At 43.7% G+C, this 24,754-nt stretch overlaps 2 protein-coding genes across 4 annotated transcripts; one reads left to right on the plus strand and one right to left on the minus strand.

The window, feature by feature from the left end:
• Positions 1-451: 451 nt before the first annotated feature.
• Positions 452-4,352, plus strand: LOC123410805 (RNA-binding protein 24-A-like). The gene is made up of 8 exons (XM_045103746.1): positions 452-976; positions 1,485-1,608; positions 2,733-2,856; positions 3,082-3,118; positions 3,199-3,415; positions 3,512-3,628; positions 3,701-3,797; positions 3,883-4,352. Exons 1-6 carry the CDS (start codon positions 740-742, stop codon positions 3,598-3,600), a joined length of 828 nt encoding a protein of 275 aa, XP_044959681.1. The 5' UTR covers positions 452-739; the 3' UTR covers positions 3,601-3,628; positions 3,701-3,797; positions 3,883-4,352.
• Positions 4,353-5,525: 1,173 nt separating this feature from the next.
• LOC123413033 (brefeldin A-inhibited guanine nucleotide-exchange protein 1-like) lies at positions 5,526-15,099 on the minus strand. Of its 3 annotated transcripts, none has more exons than XR_006613664.1 (12): positions 13,908-15,099; positions 12,575-12,892; positions 11,913-12,246; positions 11,394-11,816; positions 11,033-11,325; positions 10,680-10,953; positions 9,432-9,934; positions 9,001-9,322; positions 8,519-8,864; positions 7,763-8,421; positions 6,137-6,835; positions 5,526-6,027 (listed from the first exon to the last, which is right to left on the minus strand). XR_006613664.1 is itself a non-coding variant. In XM_045105981.1 (11 exons), the coding sequence occupies exons 1-11, from the start codon at positions 14,882-14,884 to the stop codon at positions 6,227-6,229; spliced, it is 5,058 nt and encodes a 1,685-aa protein (XP_044961916.1). In that variant the 5' UTR covers positions 14,885-15,099; the 3' UTR covers positions 5,526-6,226. The 3 variants fall into 3 exon arrangements, 1 of the variants encoding a protein (XP_044961916.1); XR_006613663.1 differs by having other exon boundaries at positions 5,526-6,045; positions 13,908-15,098; XM_045105981.1 differs by having other exon boundaries at positions 5,526-6,835.
• Positions 15,100-24,754: the final 9,655 nt, after the last annotated feature.

Here is a 24,754-nt window from a genome sequence, read left to right on the forward strand (position 1 = left end):
TCTGCGAGGAAGCACGATAAATTTCAGGTTGTCCATCCCTCCTCGTTGCTTTCTTCTCATGGACGGTGACGGTGATCCGAGTCTCCATTCGTTGTTGCCGGCATCTTCTAGCTCCGGCCCGCGAATACCCGACCGCTGGGTCCGACGGTGTTTCGGAGATCTAGAGGTGACATCAAGCTTTGCTCGAGCGGTGACCCCCGACGAGAGCAGGAAAAAGACGGCGTCGATCTACCCAAGGACTTACGTCATTTTCTGTTTTATATATATATTTTTTCTCTGCTTTCATAAGGATGGTTTCTTGCAGGGGTTTGACTATTTGCAGAAGGAAAAAAAAAACATCCTCCAACTTTTGTTTAGACAAACAAATTGCAGGTGGGATGGGAAAGCCATTTCGCCGGGAGGTCCCATCCACAAAAGGCCCAAACCGGCCGCCCCACAGTTGGCCTTGTCCTCTCCTCTTCCCCTCCGCGCGTGATCCTCCCTGCTTCGTCCCCCCGCACCAACTTCCTTCCCCGCTGCCTGCTCCCCTCGCCCTCTCCCGCCTGATTTTACTAACCGCTTCTGGGATTAGCGCGCGAGACCCACCCCTATAATAACGCCGCTAGCGACTAGCCAGTGGCCAGTTGCCGCTTAATACGACACGCATCGCGCTCCTGCCTGGCTGTTAGTTCGCGCGGCCGGCTAGCTAGTAGCTCAGCTAAGCTAGGGTTAGGGTTTGCGAGGAGCGCATGCGCCTGGGATGATGACGCCGCAGCGGTCGCCGGCGGGGGGAGGGGGCGGAGGGGGCGGGACGCCGGCGCTGCACTACCTGAGCGGGCCCTACGGGGACACCACGTACACCAAGGTGTTCGTGGGGGGCCTGGCGTGGGAGACGCGGAGCGAGGGCCTGCGCGCGCACTTCGACGCCTACGGGGACATCCTCGAGGCCGTCGTCATCACCGACCGCGCCACCGGGAGGTCCAAGGGATACGGATTCGTGAGCACGCTTGCTTCCTTCCTTCCTCTGTTCTTCGCTCTTCTTTTTTTTCATTTTCGAGCTAGAGTTTTGTGAACTTTTTTGGGGCCGACGATTTGTGGGGATCAGGGGTTCGGGGGTTCAATTGGGGTGCTTTGTGACCTCCAACGGTGGTGATCGGCTTGGAAGGCTCGTGAATTTGGGAGTTTTGCTCTACTGATAATAGAGCAAGCTCGGGGAGCTGGCTGCTTTGGGGTGGTAATAGGGAAATAATCTGACCCTGCCACGGGGATTGATTGATTGGCAAACTTTGTTTTTCATGAGACCTAGGGTGACCATGTTGGAACATTTTTTAGTTGCTTGGCAAGTTTTTAGGCCTCTAAATTGGACTAAAATTTAGGTGTTTCATCATGAACTGCGGAACTATTTCAAGTGAATGTGGAAGCAACCTTGTTTTGGGGAAGGAAATTTGGGGGAAACGTGTTTCACCTTGTTAATTTCTCTTAATTTTGTGCGGACATACCTACAGGTGACCTTCCGGGATCCAGATTCGGCGAGGATGGCTTGCATGGATCCATATCCAGTAATTGACGGGCGGCGTGCCAACTGCAACCTTGCCATCCTGGGGCGACCTGGACCAGCTGTGCCTTTCGGTTAGTCTCTGACCTGGTTTTCTGTCGTCCTACTTACAATTTTTTGAGCTGGCAAATGTGTGTAGGGTTCTTTCCTGCACCTAAAAAAATGTGCCCAGCAGGTTTAATGTAAAGCCAGTGCATGTTTCCAGTGTATTGGAGTTGTCGTGATCGTGTGATGTTTCTATCATTTCAGAGTCTTAGTTTTGGGTTTGCCCACTTGTTTCAACTGCTAATAACAGTCTTGTAACTCACGTACAAGAGAATAATAGGATTTGTCACTACTCATGAAGTTGATGTGTAGTTCCATGCCAAATTCTTCATTGTCAGAAGGCTCAACTATGAAAAGAAATACTCCCTCCGTCCCAAAATAAGTGTCTCAAGGTTAGTACAACTTTATACTAACTTTAGTACAAAGTCGGGACACTTATTCTGAGACGGGGGGAGTATGAGTTATTTAAAGCAAACAAAAGAAAGAGGGTTGAGAGCTACTAGTCATATGCCAGATGTTTGCGAAGCTTTAGTGCATGACTTAAATGAGGGGAAGATTAGGTAACAGATAGTGGACTGCTCATGAGTTGGTGGGTAGTAGAAAGCGTGGGACAATCATATTGGTTTTTGGATAAGAAACTGTCTGCCTACAATTCGGACATCTTTTGCACGGTTTTCAAAATGAAAGATGTTCATGACCACGAAGACAAACAGTTTATCGGAACGTAAGGACTTTGCATTCTGATGGAATGCACACTTTTTGCAAGATTTTCATTATTTGTTCATGTTTCAGTAGGAGATCGTAACATTTTATTTGGTAATATGTTATTGCAAGATGTTCTTAATGATTGTATTGTACCACATTATTTTTCTTGGAAGATCCAAATAGGCAGACTAGTTTGCATCCAATAGAGTGGACGGATTTTATGTTGAGGTATTGCTCCTGGTCGATGGACACCAAAAATGTATGTGCTTATAAATTTGAAATTTAATGAGTAAAGAAAGCTGGTTTATCTTTGCCTGGTCTATTTATCTCTAGGAAGACTCAGCAAATAGTTATCAAGTTCTCTTACTGGATTATGCTTTTACTTTGTCAGGCTCTTGTGTATATTCAATTATTGTAATAGTTTTTCTCCTTTTCAATGTGGTTATAGGACCTATAAGGCCGGTCATGCCATATAATGGAGGTGCGGTTCCAGGGAGTATGTATGTACCAAGCCCAACATATCAGCAACCGCCCTACAACTACTCGCAGGCTCTTGTGTATCCCCCTTATGGGTAGGTTAGCAGTTCATTCGATGCATAGTTGGCAAAGATCATGCACAGCTAACAATGTGATCTGTTAGGCTGTCTGGCACACTGATTAAAGCTGTAGCTAGTCTGGAAGTCTATGCTTTACAGGATTGCCAGTCTATATGATGTTGTCGTGCTAGACTATCTGCTTATTTCCAATTGAACAGCCTGGCTGTAGCAAATAATAATCCGTTGTTGTTGTCATTGCAGGCCATCAACGTATGGACCGGAATACTTGTATCCACAGGTTGAGAACTCGTCCATAACTTTATATATTGGTTCTATTATTTTTGCTTTTGCTAATTTATTATATTTTTAGCTTTGTAGAATGCCTATGGTCCATATGTTGGACAGCAGTATGTCCCGGTATATGGTGGTCCCAGAACAGTAGGCCCAGCGGTTTACCCATATGGGCAGTTCGGCCAACCTGTGCCAAGTGATCATTCTTATTCACCTGGTTATGTGCCAGGCCACCTTCTCCCGCTATCTAATCAAAATGCTGCAAATACGCGTGCGTCAGCGGTTCAGCAACAATATCCTCCAGGTAAGAAATCAGTTGGTGATGGTTGACAATGTCTTGCACAGCACAACTTCGTTGTATTCCTCAAAGTTCTAACGTGTGCCTCTTTTCTGGAAACAGGAGCTCTGCGCCCTCAGCAACAGCTCTTCCTCCCTGCTCGTGCACAACAGTTCCCGCCAAACAACACCTCCGAACAAATGTCGGGATGACAAAACGGATGCCGGTGACGAAATGGAGGTGCGTACCTTGGTCAAACTGTAACTACGGTTCCTGCCTGTCAGGCTGTTGTGACATCCAACTTTGTTGCAGGTATCCTCTAGTCTGCAGCAGGACTAAGAACAGCAGTACTGCTAATTGGGCGGCGTGCTTCTTTTCTTGCAAACTGTCTTCTTTTGCATTCTTAATGGTTGGTCATTGCATTGATCTTAACATTGCCGTTTTACCGGAAGTGCTGCCTGGGCTGAATTATATTGTTTCTCGCTCTATTTCAGGTTGTCCTTATCCATGGTTACTTGCAACACTTATTATGTGAATGTTAAGCCGCTCCGTTGGATGGGGCGGGAAGCAGAACGCGAGAGCTGGAGAATAAAGCCACTCTTGCTCTGCTTCTGTCGGTGTCTTGTACATTCTCCATCCCCTGCCAGGAATTCTGATAGCTGGTGGTCTGTGCCTGGACCAAACTGGATGCCCGAAAAGGAGTTCGGACATCCAACCTGTGTATAGTAGCTGCAGCTCATGTAGGGTTCAAATCGTAGAACAGTTCAATTCTTTCGGTCCCATCTGGTTCATGCTGTGTATATCCATTCTCGTCTTTTTCGTATCATGTGTGAATGTGGTTGTATAGGTCTTTCAGTGTCATAGTGTCTCTCTGTTGGCTGTGTAAATTATTATCCCTAAACTGAACTTGTATATCAGTTACATCACCTTGTAATTAAATAAGGCCAGTTCTACCCTGTAAAAATAATATGTTTAGTTGCAAGTTGCAACGCATGGAAGAATTGCGGTTGTCTACATGGTTCAAGTTCAAATGCTCCCAACAAATAGCTTAGCCTCACCTCCTGAAAAGGAATTGAACTAAAAATGTTTATTTTCTCCCGGTAATCCATCTCTGAGCCTGGTGAACAGTACGGCTGTTTGGCCTACAAAAAATGTTCATGCAAGATGCTCCTATGCCTGTAAATTTTTATGAAGTTTGAACATTCGAAGAGCTCGCGGCAAAAAAGACAAAATCAGGCATCAATAGTGCGATTTTCAAAAGTTTCTCACACATACGAAATTTGTCATTTTGGCCGTGAGCTCCTCGAATGTTCAAACTTTACAAATTTCTGCAGAGAGTTCACACATAGGAGCATCTTGCACCATAAAAAAAATTAAATTGTTTTAAACATTTTTTTATCCCAAACCGCTGTACTGTTCACGCCCAAAACGCAGCGTCCATTTTCTCCCTGCTTTACTTGCACGTTATATCACTCATTTTTGGCCCAAAAGTGCATCCAGGTGAATTATCTGCTTTATGTGCATCCTCAAATGGATGATCAAAGAGATAGTGTTGCAGTGTCATCAATTCATTAATTAAGCACATTTACCATATGCAATGTTAAGGCAATACATATGCTCATCTTATTCAAGACTACCAATCTGATATGGAACATGGGAATTTTTACTTTTCTCACTACACTGCAGCATATCCTTCTAAAATTATGGCCAACTACTCGCTCCGTTCCTAAATATAAGTCTTTTTAGAGGTTTCATTAGTGGACTACATACAGATGTATATAGACATACTTTAGAGTGTAAATTCACTCATTTTGCTCCATATGTAGACCCCTAGTGAAATCTCTTAAAAGACTTATATTTTGGAACGGAGGGAGTATAAGTCATGGGGTGATTTCAGACGCAAGTGTGAGTGAAGCAGTGATTACAAATCTGAAGATTGAATCTTTCATTGGTTACATAATACTCCATCTGTTCACAAATATAATATGTTCAATCTTTTTTCTAAATTTGATGTATATGGACACATTTTAGTATGTTTACTCACTCTTTTTGGTCCGTATGTAGTCCATATTAAAATATTCAAAACATCTCATATTTGTGAATGGTGGAGTACCAAGGATTTGGCAGAAGTGGGAAATTTTTAGGTTCACAACATATTTTCATGGTGTCCTCCAAGGCATCCGTGCGCCAAGGTCCTCATAGCTCATCTGCCTAAACAACAGCTAACCACTATAACATTTCATCCGTTTACATGAGCACTGCACTATTACCATCTGTTTATATATTAACAAAAAGAAATACAAACACAACCTATTGTGGATTGAACCATAAGAAAAACAGGATATTACAAAAGCAATCATACTTCAAATAGTTTTCTCTAGTAACACGGCTGATGCTGTGGCACGTGTTACTATATACAGTTTGCCCCCAGTTCAAGGCGACACTGTCGATGGCATGGGCGCACACGAAACCCTTCTGCGTTACAGGGTCATGAGAAATTACCTCAGCGCATACCAGGCTCAAAAGAGTGGCAAGTCCATCAGGAATGATCCTCTGTCTGGCCACAAATTCAGATGATAGAGCTCATTGGCTGAAGTGGATGTAGGCAAAAATGTATTTTTCCTCTTTATGCCTGATATCTGAACTAGTAATATGCACTGCAGAAGTTAGGACATATGCAGATCAGAGTTGTTGATAACGTATGTGTAGCACGATATGGAAGTGGTTAGAACTAGGGAGAATCTTGACCTTGAACTCCAGGATCCTGAAGGAAGGGGTCATTCAGGATGTCAGAATGTTGTGACAAAATTGTGCGTCTAGCAGGATGAGAATGTGCCATTATACTTTTATCATGGGGCCTATTGATGATTTGAAGATTTTGTACAGGGCGTGTTGAACATCTCCAGAGCTATGCTCGCAGCGAATCAGATCAATCAACAGTGGGAAAAAGCGGGGCAGTACTCTCCTAAATGAATTCTTCTCTAGGTTATGCAGTAACTGCATCGCTAGAAGAACCAATGGGGTCCTAGCAGACAGCTCCTCTTGCTTGGCAGCGCCCAGTGGCACTATGCAATGTAAAGTTTGATTGTCGTGAGAAGCTTCATCAGATGGTCCATTCCCGGCGCACTTTAGATATGTCCGCAGTATTTTCTCACAGGCATCAAGTAGCCTTGATTCTATGTCCATGCCTTCCGATAAAAATGGATACCCATGGAGCACAGCTTGGAGAAGTTTGATGTAGCTTTGGTATGTCTCGTTCTCGAAATGGACAACTGTTGGCTCAGATGCCTCCAGAAGGGAACATGCTTTATGGAATTTCATCTGTAACGAAGAGTCTGAGCTCACTTCACTTGCATGAGTTGCAATACTTGATATCATCTCCAAAAGAATGCTAATGTGCTCAGCATGAAGATATTTTCCCTGCTCCTCGTACAATTTAATAATGCCCTGTGTACAAGGAAAAAAAACTGAGTATGGCGTGGGAAGAATGGAAGAGAAAAAGACTTGATTGTCAGGATCACTACAGCACAAGATCTTAGGTATTACCCAGTAAAGGAATATACTCCCTCCATTCCTAAATATAAGTCTTTTAAGAGATTTCATTAAGGGACTACATACGGAGCAAAATGAGTGAATCTGTACTCTAAAGTATGTCTATATACATCCGTATGTAGTCCTCTAGTGAAACCTCTAAAAAGACTTATATTTAGGAACGGAGGGAGTATTTGATAAGGCTTCAGAGCTTACTTCAACACAAGAACTGGCATCAATAACCTCTCTAAGGTAGAACCAAACTGTCCCATAGAGGCACTTGGACCTAGTTTGGTTTAAAAGGGTGCCGTGGGGGAAATGGAAAGCACTCTGTTCATTTGATCCTCAGAAACCCCTATCATCCTAACAATCTCCTCTCTTTGTCCTAACAACTCATTATTCTACTCTACTCTTTCAATAGTAGGTGTCTAATTGAGGAGAAAACCAACTAGGCACTAGCTACTAAGGCTTCCGGATTCTAAGACACCTGTGTAGAAAATGAGCCAAGCCATTCCAGTCCATCTAGCCAGATGCCCAAAGCCATACTGTGTAAAATATTAAATAGGTCCTTATACGTTTTTGCATTTTACCATCCAAAAAAGATGTCCAAATCAAAATCAAAACATACACGAGTATGAGTATCCTAGCAAGATAATGTACATGAGAACAGAGTGTTGCTCAGTTGGCTAGGTGCATGAGTGAAAGTCAAGCCAGCCTACATTCGGTTCTAGGACCCCACAGGTGGCTCACAGTTAGTATATAAAAAAGGAATAGGCGCTAGTCCCCGTAGATCTAGGCAGGATAATGTACATTGGTCTAATTTAATTAACAAAAAGCAAGTACCTGAACAATTAAGAGTATTAGGGCCATATGATTTTTCAGTTTGACAATGGCGTAAGAAGTTGTCTCCATATTAGCTTCGTCTTCATCGTTACTATAAATTTCATGATCTGAATAGTGATCAGCTTCCGAATAAGATTCCATTCTATCTGGAATGTCGATGTCTTGCATCATCCTTACAATTTTAGAGAACACAATAAAGGTTTGTGTTGATGATTCTTTGAAGCAGAGAAGAACATCCTTCCATTCCTCCTTGGAAAGTTTACTGCCAACTCCCTCCGCTATACGTAGCAAAGCAGATACACCGATGGTAGCAGAATGTTTATAGGGACTTCTGATAAAATATGCGACAATAGATGCAACTCTTGCAAGTTCTGGCCGCATCACGTCAAAGAAATCAACAAATAAACCCACTAGAGATTTCACTGCCAATGTTTGTGTTTCAAGAGTGGAAAAATCACCCTCAGTGCCGTTTGACGTTAAGGTCTGATCATTGACCCTAGATCTTTGATTGCTAAACAAAGGATAAACAACAGACTCTAATATACTGGTCCAAAAGGACTGCGAAAAGAGGTGCCCATGATCCTTCAAAATATCAAAAAGCACTCCTACAGCACTTTTCCCAATGGTCAGCCTTGGATCAGTTGTCAATCTGGCTAAACCTGAAAAGGCAAGAAAACCAAAAGGACAAGATAAATATTTATCAATTAATGTTTTTATATAACTAGCACTTCCGCAAATGAAGAAATAATGTTGTACCTTCGAGAAGAGGAACCCAGAAGGAAACATAATCATTCTTGTTCACAATGGCATTTCCTTCTGACATGTCTGAATTCCTGGGTCCACCGGCACCCTTATCTTGACAGACAAATCCTTCGTCGGCAAGTTTAACAGCACAGAATCGGAGAAATGCAATAGCGTTGAGACTGGCCTCACTATTAAATTGGCTACTTGTAAATGCAATAAGACATTGGACACAATCTGTAAATGTTGTGGCATCTGTCTCGGTTATGTAGCGAAAGTAGTCACGGACAATTCTTTCCATAGTCCCAAATGCCACTAGCACAGTACTCTTCGTATCATCAATCGCAGCAGAAGTAAAAACCTGTACATCGACAAATAAAAAACAATGAATAACATATGTTAGCTTTATTTTCCTGGGTGGACCATACTAACTCCAGATGTGAACTTATCCAAGGCACTCAAAGTTAACTACAATTAACGAATAAAGCAATACATACCGTAAAAACACCCTTCCAGCCAGATTTTATGTTGTTAACTCGACTTAGGACCATCTGTGAGACACATCGAACAATTAGCTCACGCACTTCTGGAACATTACTCTTCTGCATAACAACAACGAAGGGTTGAAGAAACTCATTTTGAAAGTTATAGTTTGCCAGCTCCTCTCTTTCCAAAAACTTCATTGCTAGCTGCCTTAGAGAATCCATTACGAACATTGCAACAGAAAGATTTTCTAATAATCCGACAGACACAAAAAATTCCGATAAAACCTTCCAAATTCGAGACCACACCAAACGTATGCGGTTGATATTGTAATGCCTGCACAAACAAAATCCAGAATTAGACTAGCTAAGATATACCGAGTCATGGCTGTTGTATGCTACTTATAATTGTTGGTTTTACGTGTGGATCTCAAGAGTTTTCTTACGCGATCTCTACTATTTTTGTAAGGCAGAAGATACGAGGATCTGACGGAGACTGCAACTCAGTCATTGAGACCTTGCAAAGAGCTTTCACAAAAGCAACAATGGCATCACTGTTTAACCTTTGACTATGGGCAAATATATGATTCAACTCAACAATGCCTATCTGGTCCAGCAAATTTATGTTTGATATGAAATTATTGATCTGTTCAGGAGTAACCAATGCTGAAGCACTGGTTTTTGCAACAGTGCTATCATAAGAACCCCCTCTAACAGCAGCCATCACGGCAGGATTCTGAAGAGCATTGGCTCTCTTTGAAGGTAGAACAGAAGTAGACATCTGAGTTTTTCCTTCTGACTCAACTATAGGCACTGTCAGAAATGAAGCATCAGTAGGCACCCCTTCTCCAAGCAAATGTAAATGTTCAAACCGTGATAAACATGTTAGCACGTGCTCCCAAGCTTCCTGCAAGTAATTTCCATCCTCGATTGCGATGGAAATTATAGCCTGTTGAGAAAAAATCAAGTAAATACATCATTCGGCCACTTTGAAACTGTCAGATATGTCTAGCTGTTTACTGGTAAAGTATATCAAGAACAAAAAATAGACTTCTATCACCTACATTGAGTATACCCTCACAAAAGAGGGATTGTTCAACGAGAATTGGCATATTTAATGGTAATCAATTTTTTTCCAAAATAACATCAAGAACATAATAAATATCACTTTTCAGATGGCTCAAACTACAATATGCTCAATGTCAGAAGTTTTATTATGTTCACTAAAAATCTCAGTCACAAAAATCCTGCAGCAGCACTATTTGTAGGTGGGCAGTGGGTAGTTGCAATTCTGACCCTCACTGTGTTTTAAGTTTGTACTTCTCGCTTTCAAGGAGAGCATGAAACACCAAAAGGCGAGCAATGGGTAGTTGCAATTCTGACCCTCGCTGTGTTTTAAGTTTGTACTTTTTGCTTTCAAGGAGAACATGAAACACCAAAAGGGGTAAAAAAGACAGTAGATTACATAATTACATTAAATACCAAACAATATGCAAGATATGGAATCTGTATAAGCTGGTGCAACCATTTTGCAGACAAGGAGAGTGGCAGAAGTAAGAAGTTGCAAGGAACAAGCTAGAAATATATGATCCAAAGATCCATAGAATCAAATATGCCTAGTTTCGTAGAACTGATTAGATAAAGAAACATTTTATAAATTTCACAAAAGCAATATGCTTTCATTGACATCCTACCTTAACAGCGTCGACATTCTTCTGTTTCATGTCTGCAGCAGAATGGAGGGATGTGAATTTGGCTATGGATGTTAAAAAGGCATCTCTCTGTGTCTGCAGGCACATAACAGAAGTGACATGCACTGCCGATCTTAATCCAATTAAACACTGTGATGTAGCAGCCTTGTCATCACTTTGGTCTAGTGTCACACTGAACGCAGCCATCATAGGAGCCCAACAGGCCTCCATCATGAATCTTAAAATGGTTGCATCGGCAACAATATAAAACACAGACCTGCATGCACAAGCTGAAGTTCATAAAGTATCATTCAACACATAAGTGTTCTAACAAAGAGAAAACATCCTGATCTTACTCTGATTTCCCATGCTTTGCTTTAAATTTCTCCTGTATGTGCTTAATGAGCAAGTCATTTGCCCCATGTGCCTTGTCTTCTGTCTGTCCCCAGTTGACAAAGTTCATAATGTTGTCTAAGCCTAGAAGCTTACTTACGCTGTTGGTTTGCTTGGCTTGTGTAGCTGAAGAATCAGCACTCATTTTGATCTCATTGCTGACAATTTGATCGTACAATGTACTTAGGTAAGCTTCAGGCAAATCCTTTCCATCATCAATTCCCCGGTTATTGCGCATAAAATCAGCCTTAGACATCTGCACAAGAAAATCTCCATTGTTACATGTGCCATTCCCAGATGATAACATAGACAGACTTGACTTACCTTATCCTTCACCATGACACTGTGAGCATCAGTGTTTAGCAAGATCACGGAATAAGCAAGAATATAAGCGGTATCTGCACTGGTAAAAACATTTGGGTTGCATTTACAGTAGCGTTCAGCAAACTTTTCCATGATCCTGTCAATTTTCTGTGCTTCCCCTGGTAATCTGAAACCTTGCAAGAAGAATCTAATCGCCTCGCCAAAATCCAACCCTTTAAAGTTTAGTGCATCCACATAGGCATGCATGACTTTGAGAGGAAACTCGTCTCTTTCACCCAAATAATCTCCAACCATTGTTGCATTTAAGCCAGCAGTGTTTATCAAGAAAGAAGCCACATCTTCCGGGGACTGGCCTATCTTCTTGCCTCGAATGAGAAAGTCAATACCTTTGGAAGGTTTTCTGTTAAACAAGGCAATTCCTTTCTGCAAAAGGGAACATAGGCCTGTCAGTGATCCTTTGAAAGAAACCATTTCTGCCTAAAGAAATAGAAACGATTAAAAGTAGGCAATTATTTACACCTGAAGTTCTATTTTGTACGCACGTCGTTGCTCAAGTGAGGAAGAATCTGATACGTCAGAGCTATTAGACTCAGATTGCAGATCATAATCCATTCCTGTCCCTTCTTCCCCATTATGGATATTATGATTGTCCGCTGAACTTAGTAATTCAGAAATTATAGGGAGAGTTTCACCAATTCTCAGTTGCTGGTCCATCCATGAACCCATTGACTTAATAACAGTTGCAAGGCACTTGACAGATTCAATTCGAAATGTTTGGTCTTGTGCAATAGTTAGTGTCGTTGTTGATCCATCGGGGACACCTAAAGCAGTCTTAAGTAGTCCGTTGACAATCCTGTGAACAGCAGTGGAATTAAATTGCTTTGCTGTGAAATTAGAAAGAGAATGCCATATTTTTCCAGTAGAAATTGCACATCTAGAATTGTATCCTTTGTATACAAATGAATCTTATACTCCCTCCGTCCCAAAATAAATATCTTAAGCTTAATACAACTTTGTACTAGAGCTAATACAAAGTTGAGACAATTATTTTGGGATGGAGGGAGTATTTGGTAAGAAATTAAGAATACAAATGACTGTTCGCTATATTTGGTAAGAAATTAAGAATACAAATGAATCTTATTAACCAGCGCAAATCTTCATCAAGAATAAAACCAGCGTACCTTTCAAAAATGTTTGGTGCATCAACATCACAATCATAGTTCACAAAGATATCAATAATAACCTGAGGTTCTTTGCAAATCTTCTCCAGGAAGTTTAGAACTGTCATTTTTTGCAAAAAGCTAGGCTGAAGGACATTCTCAAGAACCCTTAGGACAAGCATAGGAAAAAATATTCCGATTTCCTCTTTCAAACCAGATCTAAACCTTAACAGAAGACCCATAAAAATGGAGCACAAAAGCTGGAAAACACTCATTGCTGACATGGCACTGTTCTTCAACAAGGATAAACAAAGGTACTGCTTAATTGCTTCAAGATACCTGAACAAGCAGAAGAAAAAACACTGATATTAGTAGGATGTCCATTCTGTTGAACCCCGTGCTCAATTCATTTGAAATGATCAAATGACTTAACCAGCTTCCATTAAGGAAATTTTGGTGCATGATTAGATGAAACATTTCGGTATGAATAAATAGTAAATTTTAGATTATTAATCAGCAGTAATGATGATTTTGTTAGTTTCAACTGACAAGTGGCATCATCAACCCCGCTCCATCACTGACTGTTATCAATGCATAGGCTATGTAACTATGATATTCGTTTCTCAGTTCTCACCCACCTGCTTGGTGTCCTTAACGACCTTTTGCATGCATTCTTTGTTGGGAGTACCACAACGAATTGAATTAGAAATTACTGCAATACAGGCTTGACACCGGATAATCCGATTCATTATTCATCAGTACTAACATGAGGTTCAGGCTTCAGTACAAAGGAACATCAAATATCAATACATGTTCATGAATTCCTCAATTATCTAGAGCTACAAATATATCATCCAAAGTTCCAAACACAAACAAATTCGCGGAACAAGTGCCAATGGTTTCTCCATCAGCCAAATCCTCATGTAACCAACCCATATGGCAGTTAGGAGTGTTCAACCATGATTTGAACACGAACAGTGGAAAAATCACCGATCAGTGTTGCAGTTCATTTTCTTTCGTTAACCTCATACAGCATGCGAGAGTCAGTAAAAATGACAAGTGGTTTTCACGGGTTGGATTAGAACCGTTTTTTGACACTGCTAATGGCAATCGATCGAGCAGATTACACGGACAGAGGTCATCTATATAGAAAAAATGGCAAGCTACTCTCCTGGATTTTTAACACTCTCACTGTTGGCAAGTAAAGTTTACTCCATTGTCCATTTTAACTCCCTCCCCTACCCCTATCATTTTGGTATGTTAGGACTCACTGGAACAATAATATTTATGGAAAGAGGGAATGCAATAAATTCTCATGTATATAATCAGAAGAAGCATAGCTATGTGTGCATACTTCTCATTTGTCTTCCAGAACGGTCCGGCATTGTCAACGACCATCCTAAGTAGCTCAAGTGATAACACCTTCCCCCGGAGAAGTACTGGATCATCCGGGTTATCCGGCGTGGCGAACTTCATGGACAGTTTGCAGAGGTTTTTGAACAACGCCAGTCCATCCTCCCTGATCCTGCTCATGCTCTCATCCTCGTCCGGCACATGCGCGGCCTCCTCTGGCGCGTCGCTCCCCTCCATCGCCTCATTTATGAACGTCTGCGCCGCCTGCACGACGCTGGAGTCGTTGAGGCTGCGGTCGGAGAGGTCCATCATGTCGGCAGCTGAGACGGTGCGCACGCGGACGTCCATGGCGTCCGCCTCCACGCGCGCGAACACGACGACCAGCACCTGCGCGAGCGCCAGCTTGGCGCAGAGCTGGTTCCCGCCGCTGGCGCTCCCGAGGTACAGGTTATAGCACGCCCTCACCATCTGGCCCAGGCACTCGCCGCGGACGGAGACCGAGGGGCAGCGCGCGAAGGCGACGAGCACCCGGAGCGCGGCGAGCTCGAGGGCGTCGTCGCCGAGGCCGCCGCAGGAGAGGACCGCGGCGAAGAGCCTGGAGACCGGCGAGGGGTCGGCGGGGGCGACGTCGCCGAGGAGGAGGCGGAGGGAGAGGAGGCTGGCGACGCAGTCGAGGGCGGGCTCGGCGACCTTGGGGGAGCCGGGATCGAGGGCGAGGAGGAGCGCCTGGAGCGCGGCCTCGGCGACGGGGGCGGGGAGGCCGGGGATGGGCGAGGCGGACGGCTCGGCGTCGGGGGCGGGGGCTGAGGAGGCGGCGGAGAGGAGGTCGATGGCGGACTTGCAGGCAGAGACGAGCGCCGAGTGCTTGCGCCAGGAGGAGTGCTTGATGACCTTGTCGAGGGCGCGGCCGAGCACGCGGCCGGCCGGGGAGGCGCCGCCGAGGGGATCGGCCTCGGCATCGCCCGCCGACGACGACATTAGGGCGGGGCGTGTCCGGCTAGGTGGACGGGCTCATCGGCGGTCGGTGGGGGTGGGAGATCTGGGGCTGGGAGTTGGTGCTCGCGCTGGGCTCTGCCGCTTCGCTGGTAGCTTCGGACTGGAGGGAGCGGGGAAACGAAAGGGAAAGGAACTCGCAGCGCAGCAGATCAGAGCACGGGAGCAGAGCAGTAAACCGCACGGGAGCTTCGGACGACCAAGCTTGGCAACCAACCAGAGACCTGAATCTGGTCTTCTTCTTCTTTTTCTTTTTTTTCTTTTGGTCTTCTGGTCTGACGGCCACGTACGCCATGAGTTTAGACCACTGTCTGTAAAAGAATATCCAAGTTCTTGCATTTCAACTGAGCAGTTTTTCATGATGATTTTTTTTTTCGAGAATACTCAAAGACGTATCTTATAGCCCTATAAAAGACAGATAAAAAGATTTTACAGGAACAAAGGTCACCCCTCAATGGTAACCTACACTCACTCCACTCCTAAACTGCTAGGCGGTCACTCACTAAACGTGGAGGCTCCCAATCTCCTAGCTCACACCCATAGTCTAAGGTCCTCAAAAATGGATCTCATTGGTCAAGCTCCCCGGCCCGGCCGATGACGTTGCCCATGGATCTCATTTTTCTTGAGCTTGATCGTGTCCCACACATTACAAATAGTACGTGAGTTAAAAGATCCTGGCATTATGTTGCTTTCAAAGCATCCAACATTCCAAGCCCAGGTCGGTATTGTTGGAAAACGTCGCATGGGAAACAAAAAAATTCTTACGCGCACGAAGACCTATCATGGTGATGTCCATCTACGAGAGGAGATTTCGATCTACGTATCCTTGTAGATCGCACAGCAGGAAGCGTTAAGAAACGCGGTTGATGTAGTGGAACGTCTTCACGTCCCTCGAACCGCCCCACGAACCGTCCCGCGATCCATCCCCCGATCCGTCCCGCGATCCGTCTCACGAACCGTCTTGCGATCCGTCTCATGACCCGTTCCGATCTAGTGCCGAACGGACGGCACCTCCGCGTTCAGCACACGTACAACTCGACGATGATCTCGGCCTTCTTGATCCAGCAAGCAAGACGGAGAAGTAGATGAGTTCTCCGGCAGCGTGACGATGCTCCGGTGGTGGTGAGGATCTATTCATGCAGGGCTCCGCCCGAGCTCCGCAGAAATACGATCTAGAGGAAGAACTATGGTGTCTAGATCTGAGTTGCACATGGCAAAAGTTGTCTCAAATCAGCCCTAAATCACCACTATATATAGGAGGGAGGGGGAAGAGGCCTGCCTTGAGGACCAAGTCCCAAGAGGGCGCCGGCCTGGAGGAGAGTAGGATTCCTACTCCAATCCTACTCAAAATAGGATTGGAAAGTGGAGTCCTTCTCTTCCTTCCCACCTCCCCTTTTTTTTCTTTCTTTCTTTGGTTTTCTCTTTATGGCGCCTAGGCCCTCTTGGGCTGTCCCACCAGCCCACTAAGGGTTGGTGCGCCACCCCTAGGGCCATTGGGCTTCCCCCGGGTGGGTTGCCCCCTCCCGGTGAACTTCTGGAACCCATTCGTCAGTCCCGGTACATTCCCGGTAATGCGTGAAAACCTTCCGGTAACCAAATGAAACCATCATATATATCAATCTTCGTTTCCTGACCATTCCGGAAACCCTCGTGACGTCTGTGATCTCATCCGGGACTCCAAACAACATTCGGTAACCACACATATAACTCAACTATACTAAAACATCATCGAACCTTAAGTGTGCAGACCCTGGGGGTTCAAGAACTATGCAGACATGCCCCGAGGTACTCCTCGGTCAATATCCAATAGCGGGACCTGGATGCCCATATTGGATCCTACATATTCTCTGAACATCTTATCGGTTGAACCTCAGTGTCAAGGATTCATATAATCCCGTATGTCATTTCCTTTGTCCTTCGGTATGTTACTTGCCCGAGATTCGATCATCAGTATCCGCATACCTATTTCGATCTCGTTATCAGCAAGTCTCTTTACTCGTTCCGTAATACAAGATCCAGCGACTTACACTTAGTCACATTGCTTGCAAGGCTTGTGTGTGATGTTGTATTACCGAGTGGGCCCTGAGATACCTCTCCGTCACACGAAGTGACAAATCCCAGTCTTGATCCATACTAACTCAACGGACACCTTCGGAGATACCCGTAGAGCACCTTTATAGTCACCCAGTTACATTGTGACGTTTGATACACACAAGGTATTCCTCCAGTGCCAGTGAGTTATATGATCTCATGGTCATAGGAACAAATACTTGACACGCAGAAAACAATAGCAATAAAATGACACGATCCATATGATACGTATATAATTTGGGTCTTGTCCATCACATGATTCTCCTAATGATGTGATCCCGTTATCAAGTGACAACGCTTGTCTATGGCCAGGAAACCTTGACCATCTTTGATCAACGAACTAGTCAACTAGAGGCTCACTAGGGACAGTGTGTTTGTCTATGTATCCACACATGTATTTGAGTTTCCAATCAATACAATTCTAGCATGGATAATAAACGATTATTATGAACAAAGAAATATAATAATAACCAATTTATTATTGCCTCTAGGGTATATTTCCAACAGTCTCCCACTTGCACTAGAGTCAATAATCTAGTTCACATCACCATGTGATTTCAACGAATCCAACACCCATCTAGTTCTGGGGTGTGATCACGTTTTGCTCGTGAGAGAGGTTTTAGTCAACGGTTCTGAATCTTTCAGATCCCTGTGTGTTTTACAAATCTTTATGTCATCTTATAGAAGCTGCTACTATGTGCTATTCCGAAATACTCCAAATATCTACTCTACTATACGAATCCGTTTTACTACTCATAGTTATTCGGATTAGTGTCAAAGCTTGCATCAACGTAACCATTTACGACGAACTCTTTAACCACCTCCATAATCGAGAAAAATTCCTCAGTCTATTAGTTACTAAGGATAACTTTGACCGATGTTCTGTGATTCAATTCTGGATCACTCTCTCACTACAAGAATCATCTTCTTTGCCGTCTTCCATCACATACAGCAAAGACTAAATCCCGGACGACAAAGAGAATACCACAGACGACAAAGAATCTCACGGTCGGCAACATTTCTGCGTCAGCCTACGACGGCATAGGACCTTCTTTGCCGTCTGTCCCCCCAAAGCGGACGACAAAGCTCTTTGCCGTCAGCTTTCCATAGGAGCAGTTGGCAAAGTGCTCGAGACGGCAGCCAATAGGCGTTGCCTCCATTAGGGGTTAACGGAGGCTTTGCCGTCTGCCTCCCCCTTATTCTTTGCCGTCTGCTCCCCTTTATTCTTTGCCGTCTGCCTCCTCCTCCTCCCCCCTCCACTATTTGTCGTCTTCCTCCTCCTCCCCCCCTCCTTTGTGCCCTCTTCTTTGCCGTCTGCCCACCCTGGAGGCAGACGGCAAAGAGCCTATATAGACACCCATGATGCACAGATGGGTGCCATGTGGCACCTTTGCCATCAGCCAGCTGATGGCACAGGTCTTTGCCATCAGCTAGCAGACGGCAAAGAGCCCATATAGTACTTGTTTTTTTGTTTTATATTATTTCACAGCACATATATATATATATTTGATAGCACATTTATATAATTCACCACACATATATGATATATAGTTCACCACACATATACTTGCCAACACATATATATAATTCACCACACATATATGATATACATATAAATCAATGTACATCCCCATATATCGAAAGAACCAACATACAAAGTATTGCACTGTTTATCCATATATACATATACATATAGTTCGACATTGTTCATCAACTCAAATGAAAACTAGATGATATACATATAAAGTTCATCCATCGACATTGTTCAACTCCATGAATGCCAGCTTCCATGCATGTAGTATATCCAATCTGCAAAGATGTGAATAATAAGAAAGTTAGAAGAAGAACAAAATATGATGTTTTGAGCTAATTATGTCATTTTTAGCGGAAAACAAGCTAAGAATATAATATTCATGAGCTAACCAAGGTTCTTATGCCATTTTTAGCTTATTATGGCATTTTGGAGCTAAATGGGTTAATTATGTCATTGTTGGGGAAATTAAAGCAAGGATAATATGAAAGAGGAGAAGAAAGAGGAGGAGGAGGAGAAGAAGAAGAAATCAAGAAGAAGGAGGAGGATAAGGACTAGAAGGTCCTTGGCCTTCTCCTCCTCCTCCTCCTCCTTCTCCTTCTTCTCTTCTTCTTCTTCTTTTTTTCATTTTTCCTATTTCTTCTCCTCTTCTCCACTTGTTGGAGCTAAATGATCTAATTATGTCCTTTTGGAGCTATATGGGCTAATTATACCATTTTAGAGGAAAACAAGCTAAGAATATAATATTCATGAGATAACCAAGGTTCTTATGCCATTTTGAGCTTATTATGGCATTTTGGAGCTAAATGGGCTAATTATGTAATTGTTGGGGAAATTAAAGCAAGGATAATATGAAAGAGGAGAAGAAAGAGGAGGAGGAGGAGAAGAAGAAGAAATCAAGAAGAAGGAGGAGAAGGAGGAGAAGGACTAGAAGGTCCTTGGCCTTCTCCTCCTCCTCCTCCTCCTTCTCCTTCTCTTCTTCTTCTTCTTCTTCTTCTTCTTTCTTTTCATTTTGCCTATTTCTTCTCCTCTTCTCCTCTTGTTGGAGATAAATTACCTAATTATGAAATTTTGGAGCTAAATGGGTTAATTATCCCATTTTAGAGGAAAACAAGTTAAGTATATAATATTCATGAGCTAACCAAGGTTCTTATGCCATTTTGAGCTTATTATGGTATTTTAGAGCTAAATGGGCTAATTATGTCATTGTTGGGGAAATTAAAGCAAGGATAATATGAAAGAGGAGAAGAAAGAGGAGGAGGAGGAGAAGAAGAAGAAATCAAGAAGAAGGAGGACAAGGAGGAGAAGGACTAGAAGGTCCTTGGCCTTCTCCTTCTCCTCCTCCTCCTTCTCCTTCTTCTCCTCTTCTTCTTCTTCTTCTTCTTTCTTTTCATTTTTCCTATTTCTTCTCCTCTTCTCCTCTTGTTGGAGCTAAATTACCTAATTATGTCTTTTTGGAGCTAAATGGGCTAATTATCCCATTTTAGAGGAAAACAAGCTAAGTATATAATATTCATGAGCTAACCAAGGTTCTTATGCCATTTTGAGCTTATTATGGCATTTTGGAGCTAAATGGGCTAATTATGTCATTGTTGGGGAAATTAAAGCAAGGATAATATGAAAGAGGAGAAGAAAGAGGAGGAGGAGGAGAAGAAGAAGAAATCAAGAAGAAGGAGGAGAAGGAGGAGAAGGAGGAGGAGGAGAAGGACTAGAAGGTCCTTGGCCTTCTCCTCCTCCTCCTCCTCCTTCTCCTTCTTCTCTTCTTCTTCTTCTTCTTCTTCTTCTTCTTCTTTTTCTTTCTTTTCATTTTTCCTATTTCTTCTCCTCTTCTCCTTTTTTTGGAGCTAAATTACCTAATTATGTCTTTTTGGAGCTAAATGGGCTAATTATCCCATTTTAGAGGAAAACAAGCTAAGTATATAATATTCATGAGCTAACCAAGGTTCTTATGCCATTTTGAGCTTATTATGGCATTTTGGAGCTAAATGGGCTAATTATGTCATTGTTGGGGAAATTAAAGCAAGGATAATATGAAAGAGGAGAAGAAAGAGGAGGAGGAGGATAAGAAGAAGAAATCAAGAAGAAGGAGGAGAAGGAGGAGGAGGAGAAGGACTAGAAGGTCCTTGGCCTTCTCCTCCTCCTCCTCCTCCTCCTCCTTCTCTTCTTCTTCTTCTTCTTCTTTATTTTCATTTTTCATATTTCTTCTCCTCTTCTTGGAGCTAAATTAGCTAACTATGTCTTTTTGGAGCTAAATGGGCTAATTATCTCATTTTAGAGGAAAACAAGCTAAGTATATAATATTCATGAGCTAACCAAGGTTCTTATGGCATTTTGGAGCTAAATGGGCTAATTATGTCTTTTTGGGGAAATTAAAGCAAGGATAATATGAAAGAGGAGAAGAAAGAGGAGGAGGAGGAGAAGAAGAAGAAATCAAGAAGAAGGAGGAGAAGGAGGAGGAGTAGAAGGACTAGAAGGTCCTTGGCCTTCTCTTCCTTCTCCTCCTCCTTGTCCTCCTTCTTCTTATTCTCTTCTTCTTCTTCTTCTTTCTTCTCATTTTTCCTATTTCTTCTCCTCTTCTCCTCTTCTCCTCTTCTTGGAGCTAAATTAGCTAACTATGTCTTTTTGGAGCTAAATGGGCTAATTATCTCATTTTAGAGGAAAACAAGCGAAGTATATAATATTCATGAGCTAACCAAGGTTCTTATGCCATTTTGAGGTTATTATGGCATTTTGGAGCTAAATGGGCTAATTATGTCTTTTTGGGGAAATTAAAGCAAGGATAATATGAAAGAGGAGAAGAAAGAGGAGGAGGATGAGAAGAAGAAGAAATCAAGAAGAAGGAGGAGAAGGAGGAGGAGTAGAAGGACTAGAAGGTCCTTGGCCTTCCTCCTCCTCCTTCTTCTCTTCTTCTTCTTCTTCTTTCTTTTCATTTTTCCTATTTCTTCTCCTCTTCTCCTCTTCTTGTAGCTAAATTAGCTAACTATGTCTTTTTGAAGCTAAATGGGCTAATTATCTCATTTTAGAGGAAAACAAGCTAAGTATATAATATTAATGAGCTAACCAAGGTTCTTATGCCATTTTGAGGTTATTATGGCATTTTGGAGCTAAATGGGCTAATTATGTCTTTTTGGGGAAATTAAAGCAAGGATAATATGAAAGAGGAGAAGAAAGAGGAGGAGGAGGAGAAGAAGAAGATGGAGTAGAAGGACTAGAAGGTCCTTGGCCTTCTCCTCCTTCTCTTTCTTCTCTTCTTCTTCTTCTTCTTTCTTTTCATTTTTCCTATTTCTTCTCCTCTTCTCCTCTTCTCCTCTTCTTGGAGCTAAATTAGCTAACTATGTCTTTTTGGAGCTAAATGGGCTAATTATCTCATTTTAGAGGAAAACAAGCTTAGTATATAATATTAATGAGCTAACCAAGGTTCTTATGCCATTTTGAGGTTATTATGGCATTTTGGAGCTAAATGGGCTAACTATGTATTTTTGGAGCTAAATGGGCTAACTATGTCATTGTTGGGGAAATTAAGGCAAGGAGAATATGAAAGAGGAGAAGAGAAACTTATCGTAGTGGTCATCAAGGAGGAGAAACACCTGGAGAAGGGTCGTGCGATGCCGCTCGGGAGTTATTTTGCAGAATAGATATTTTGCAATGTCTCAGTTAGCATGATGACACTCAATTATTAATACTAGTTTATAATGAAACTCACCGTGCCAATCGAAGAGAAGACGGGCATCGGCGGAGGGACTTGACCGCTCTTCTCGCACAGACCCTGAAGAGTGGGTCGTATTAGTTAGTAATGAAAGAGACATTACACACATGATTTGGCTATTGTGAAAAAAAACTTACCACAAAAAGCTCGTATAGGGCCCGTTGACCCGCCTCATTCCAGGACCTCTCCTCCTCAATCAATCGTGCCGTGGTCTGGTCCCTCTCATCAAGAGCAGCCTGACTTGCCAATCTCTCTTTCTCAAGAGCAGCCTGGCTTGCCAATCTCTCTTTCTCAAGAGCAGCCTGGTTTGCCAATCTCTCTTTCTGAAGAGCAGCCTGAAACACCATTCCTCGTTATCACAGTAATGATCTATGGTGACACACATAATGAAATGGATGAAAGTGTTCTTAGTCCGTACAACTAACCTCGATGGCAAGTTCGACTGGCCGTGGACGACGCATTATCTCAGGACAGCTGCTCGACTGGCGCGCCTTGATCTCCGGAAGAGTGAGTGGACAACGTATTATCCCATCTCCAATGGCTATCGAGCCATGGGGCCTCCCGCCACCAGATATCATCACCAGCTCTGGATCCAAAGGTTCCTGGCTAGGGTTAAAGTCATCCCCTTTCGTAGCCTTTCCCGCGTCCCTGTATGCCACGAGCTTCTGGTGGGATGATATGTTGGTGAAGTTATTGGGATCATCCAGGTCAGACTCAGAGAATGCCTTCGCCTTCTTGTACGAGGCATTATGGGCCATGCCATAAAGGTCGTACAAGTGTGGCATCTCCGTCTTATTGTGATGCGCCTAAAAGAGAGGAACAAAATATTAGCATCAAGAATGAATTGCATGAATCATGAAGCAAATCACATACCCAGTTTCGTCCAAACTGAAGTAAGTTGGCGCTTCCTTGATGGTGTGGCACACCAACCATTTGGCTACGCCGATCCTTCGCATTCTCGTGGACGGCTCGCCAGCTGCCTGTGCACCACTCATCAACCAACGCCTCCCAACAATCCATCTTATCCGCACACCATCTCAGGGGCACCTGTAAGTTATTAGAAAGAATTTTCAGCGCTACGCCTATGAATGAAATCAAGAAAACTACGTAGAAGGACTTAAGAATAGGTAATTACCTTCATGTATTGCTCCTTCTTCAGAAACTTTCCACGGCAATCCTTCTTCTGCTTCTTAATACCACGCGTGGCGTAGTAATCTCGAATAGCCTGCGGTCGAGCCTCGTGGCGCAAGTTCCGTAGTAACCGCCTACACTCGGCCTCGAGAACCCTGGCCGCCTCCTCCTCATATCCATCCTCACACCTATAGAAGGTCTGCAATCAAACGTGAAAACACCGATTAGTACAATAATTAGCTATATTGTTAATTTTAGATTCCGTAAAAGGATAATTTACCCAAAAGCTCTTGATCACCATCTCGGCCCTCGTGTGGCACAAGACACCATCTATAATCTCCTCCGACGGGACCTGTGCAGCCTGGTAGTGCTCCCAGGAAAATCCTAGTGTAGGAACCTGACCCTCACCACGCAACGTGACAAACCCCGAGAAATTTGTCCGGCAAAGCACACCAAGGACGGAGTTAGGCCTGCGGACTCCAAAAGGGTGTACCCATCCCCTGCAGTATGATAAGGTCAACGCATTAGATATTTGAACAAACTTGAAGGCAAAAGCTAAAAAAAGAGTAAATGTACTTACCTATCTCCTTCAGGTTTAATCACCAGCCTCTACTCGTGGGTAGCCGGCGCGACCGGGAGACGTGTACTACCACGCTTGTACATGGTGGCCCCGTCCACCTGCACATCGCCCTCACTATCCGTAAGCTCATCCCCGCCATCCCCGCCCCCTGAGCCACCCGGACCCTCGGTCCAATCCGGCAACTCGGTACGATCCGGCCAGGTCTCCCATCCGGGCCTCTCCATGTCGGGTGAAGCCTCCGGAACCGTAGTCTCCTCCGGCTGCTCCTGGGCCGAATGCACCTCGACCCGAGGCTGCTCCTGGACCGGAGTCTCATGGTACGAATGCCCGTCAACAACAGGCTCCTAGAACGGAGTCCCCGTAGCCTCCTCTGCAAACGGGTCGACCATAGTAGTCCTATGCTCGGGTGAATGAGCTGGTGGTGGTGGCGAGGATGGATCAACAGTCCTCCTGGATCTTCTGCGGCCACCACCTCTCCCTGTACCCTTCCCCTTCTTCCCTACCCGACCAGCACCTCTCCCAGTGGGCAATGCCCCCGACGAATAAGAACCCACGGGTGGTGTCGACAGACTGTCCGCCAAGGCTCTACGGAGAGATAGGGGTGGAAGGGAAGTACCACCCCTCGTGCGGGGCACCTCGGAATAACCCATCGAGCAATCTGGACCAGCGCCCACCATCTTTCCACACCTGGTGACCTGCCATGATAAAAATTAAAAGAAATTAGTACAACATAAAAAATTGAATAATTGACATGAATAATAATATGTACATGAATAATAAAGATTAAAAAATATATAATTTAAGTTATGAATCTTA

This window comes from Hordeum vulgare, chromosome 7H (assembly GCF_904849725.1).
Source record: "Hordeum vulgare subsp. vulgare chromosome 7H, MorexV3_pseudomolecules_assembly, whole genome shotgun sequence".
Lineage (NCBI taxonomy): Eukaryota > Viridiplantae > Streptophyta > Magnoliopsida > Poales > Poaceae > Hordeum > Hordeum vulgare.

Excerpts from the sequence above, each read along its gene's own strand:
- LOC123410805 (XM_045103746.1), top strand. The coding sequence starts at position 740 with ATGATGACGCCGCAGCGGTCGCCGGCGGGGGGAGGGGGCGGAGGGGGC. Across the intron at positions 977-1,484 it reads GGTCCAAGGGATACGGATTC|GTGACCTTCCGGGATCCAGA; the intron begins GTGAGCACGCTT and ends ACATACCTACAG. Across the intron at positions 3,119-3,198 it reads CGGAATACTTGTATCCACAG|AATGCCTATGGTCCATATGT; the intron begins GTTGAGAACTCG and ends TTAGCTTTGTAG.
- LOC123413033 (XM_045105981.1), bottom strand. The coding sequence starts at position 14,884 with ATGTCGTCGTCGGCGGGCGATGCCGAGGCCGATCCCCTCGGCGGCGCC. Across the intron at positions 11,817-11,912 it reads CGTACAAAATAGAACTTCAG|AAAGGAATTGCCTTGTTTAA; the intron begins GTGTAAATAATT and ends TCCCTTTTGCAG. Across the intron at positions 6,836-7,762 it reads TAATACTCTTAATTGTTCAG|GGCATTATTAAATTGTACGA; the intron begins GTACTTGCTTTT and ends CCTTGTACACAG.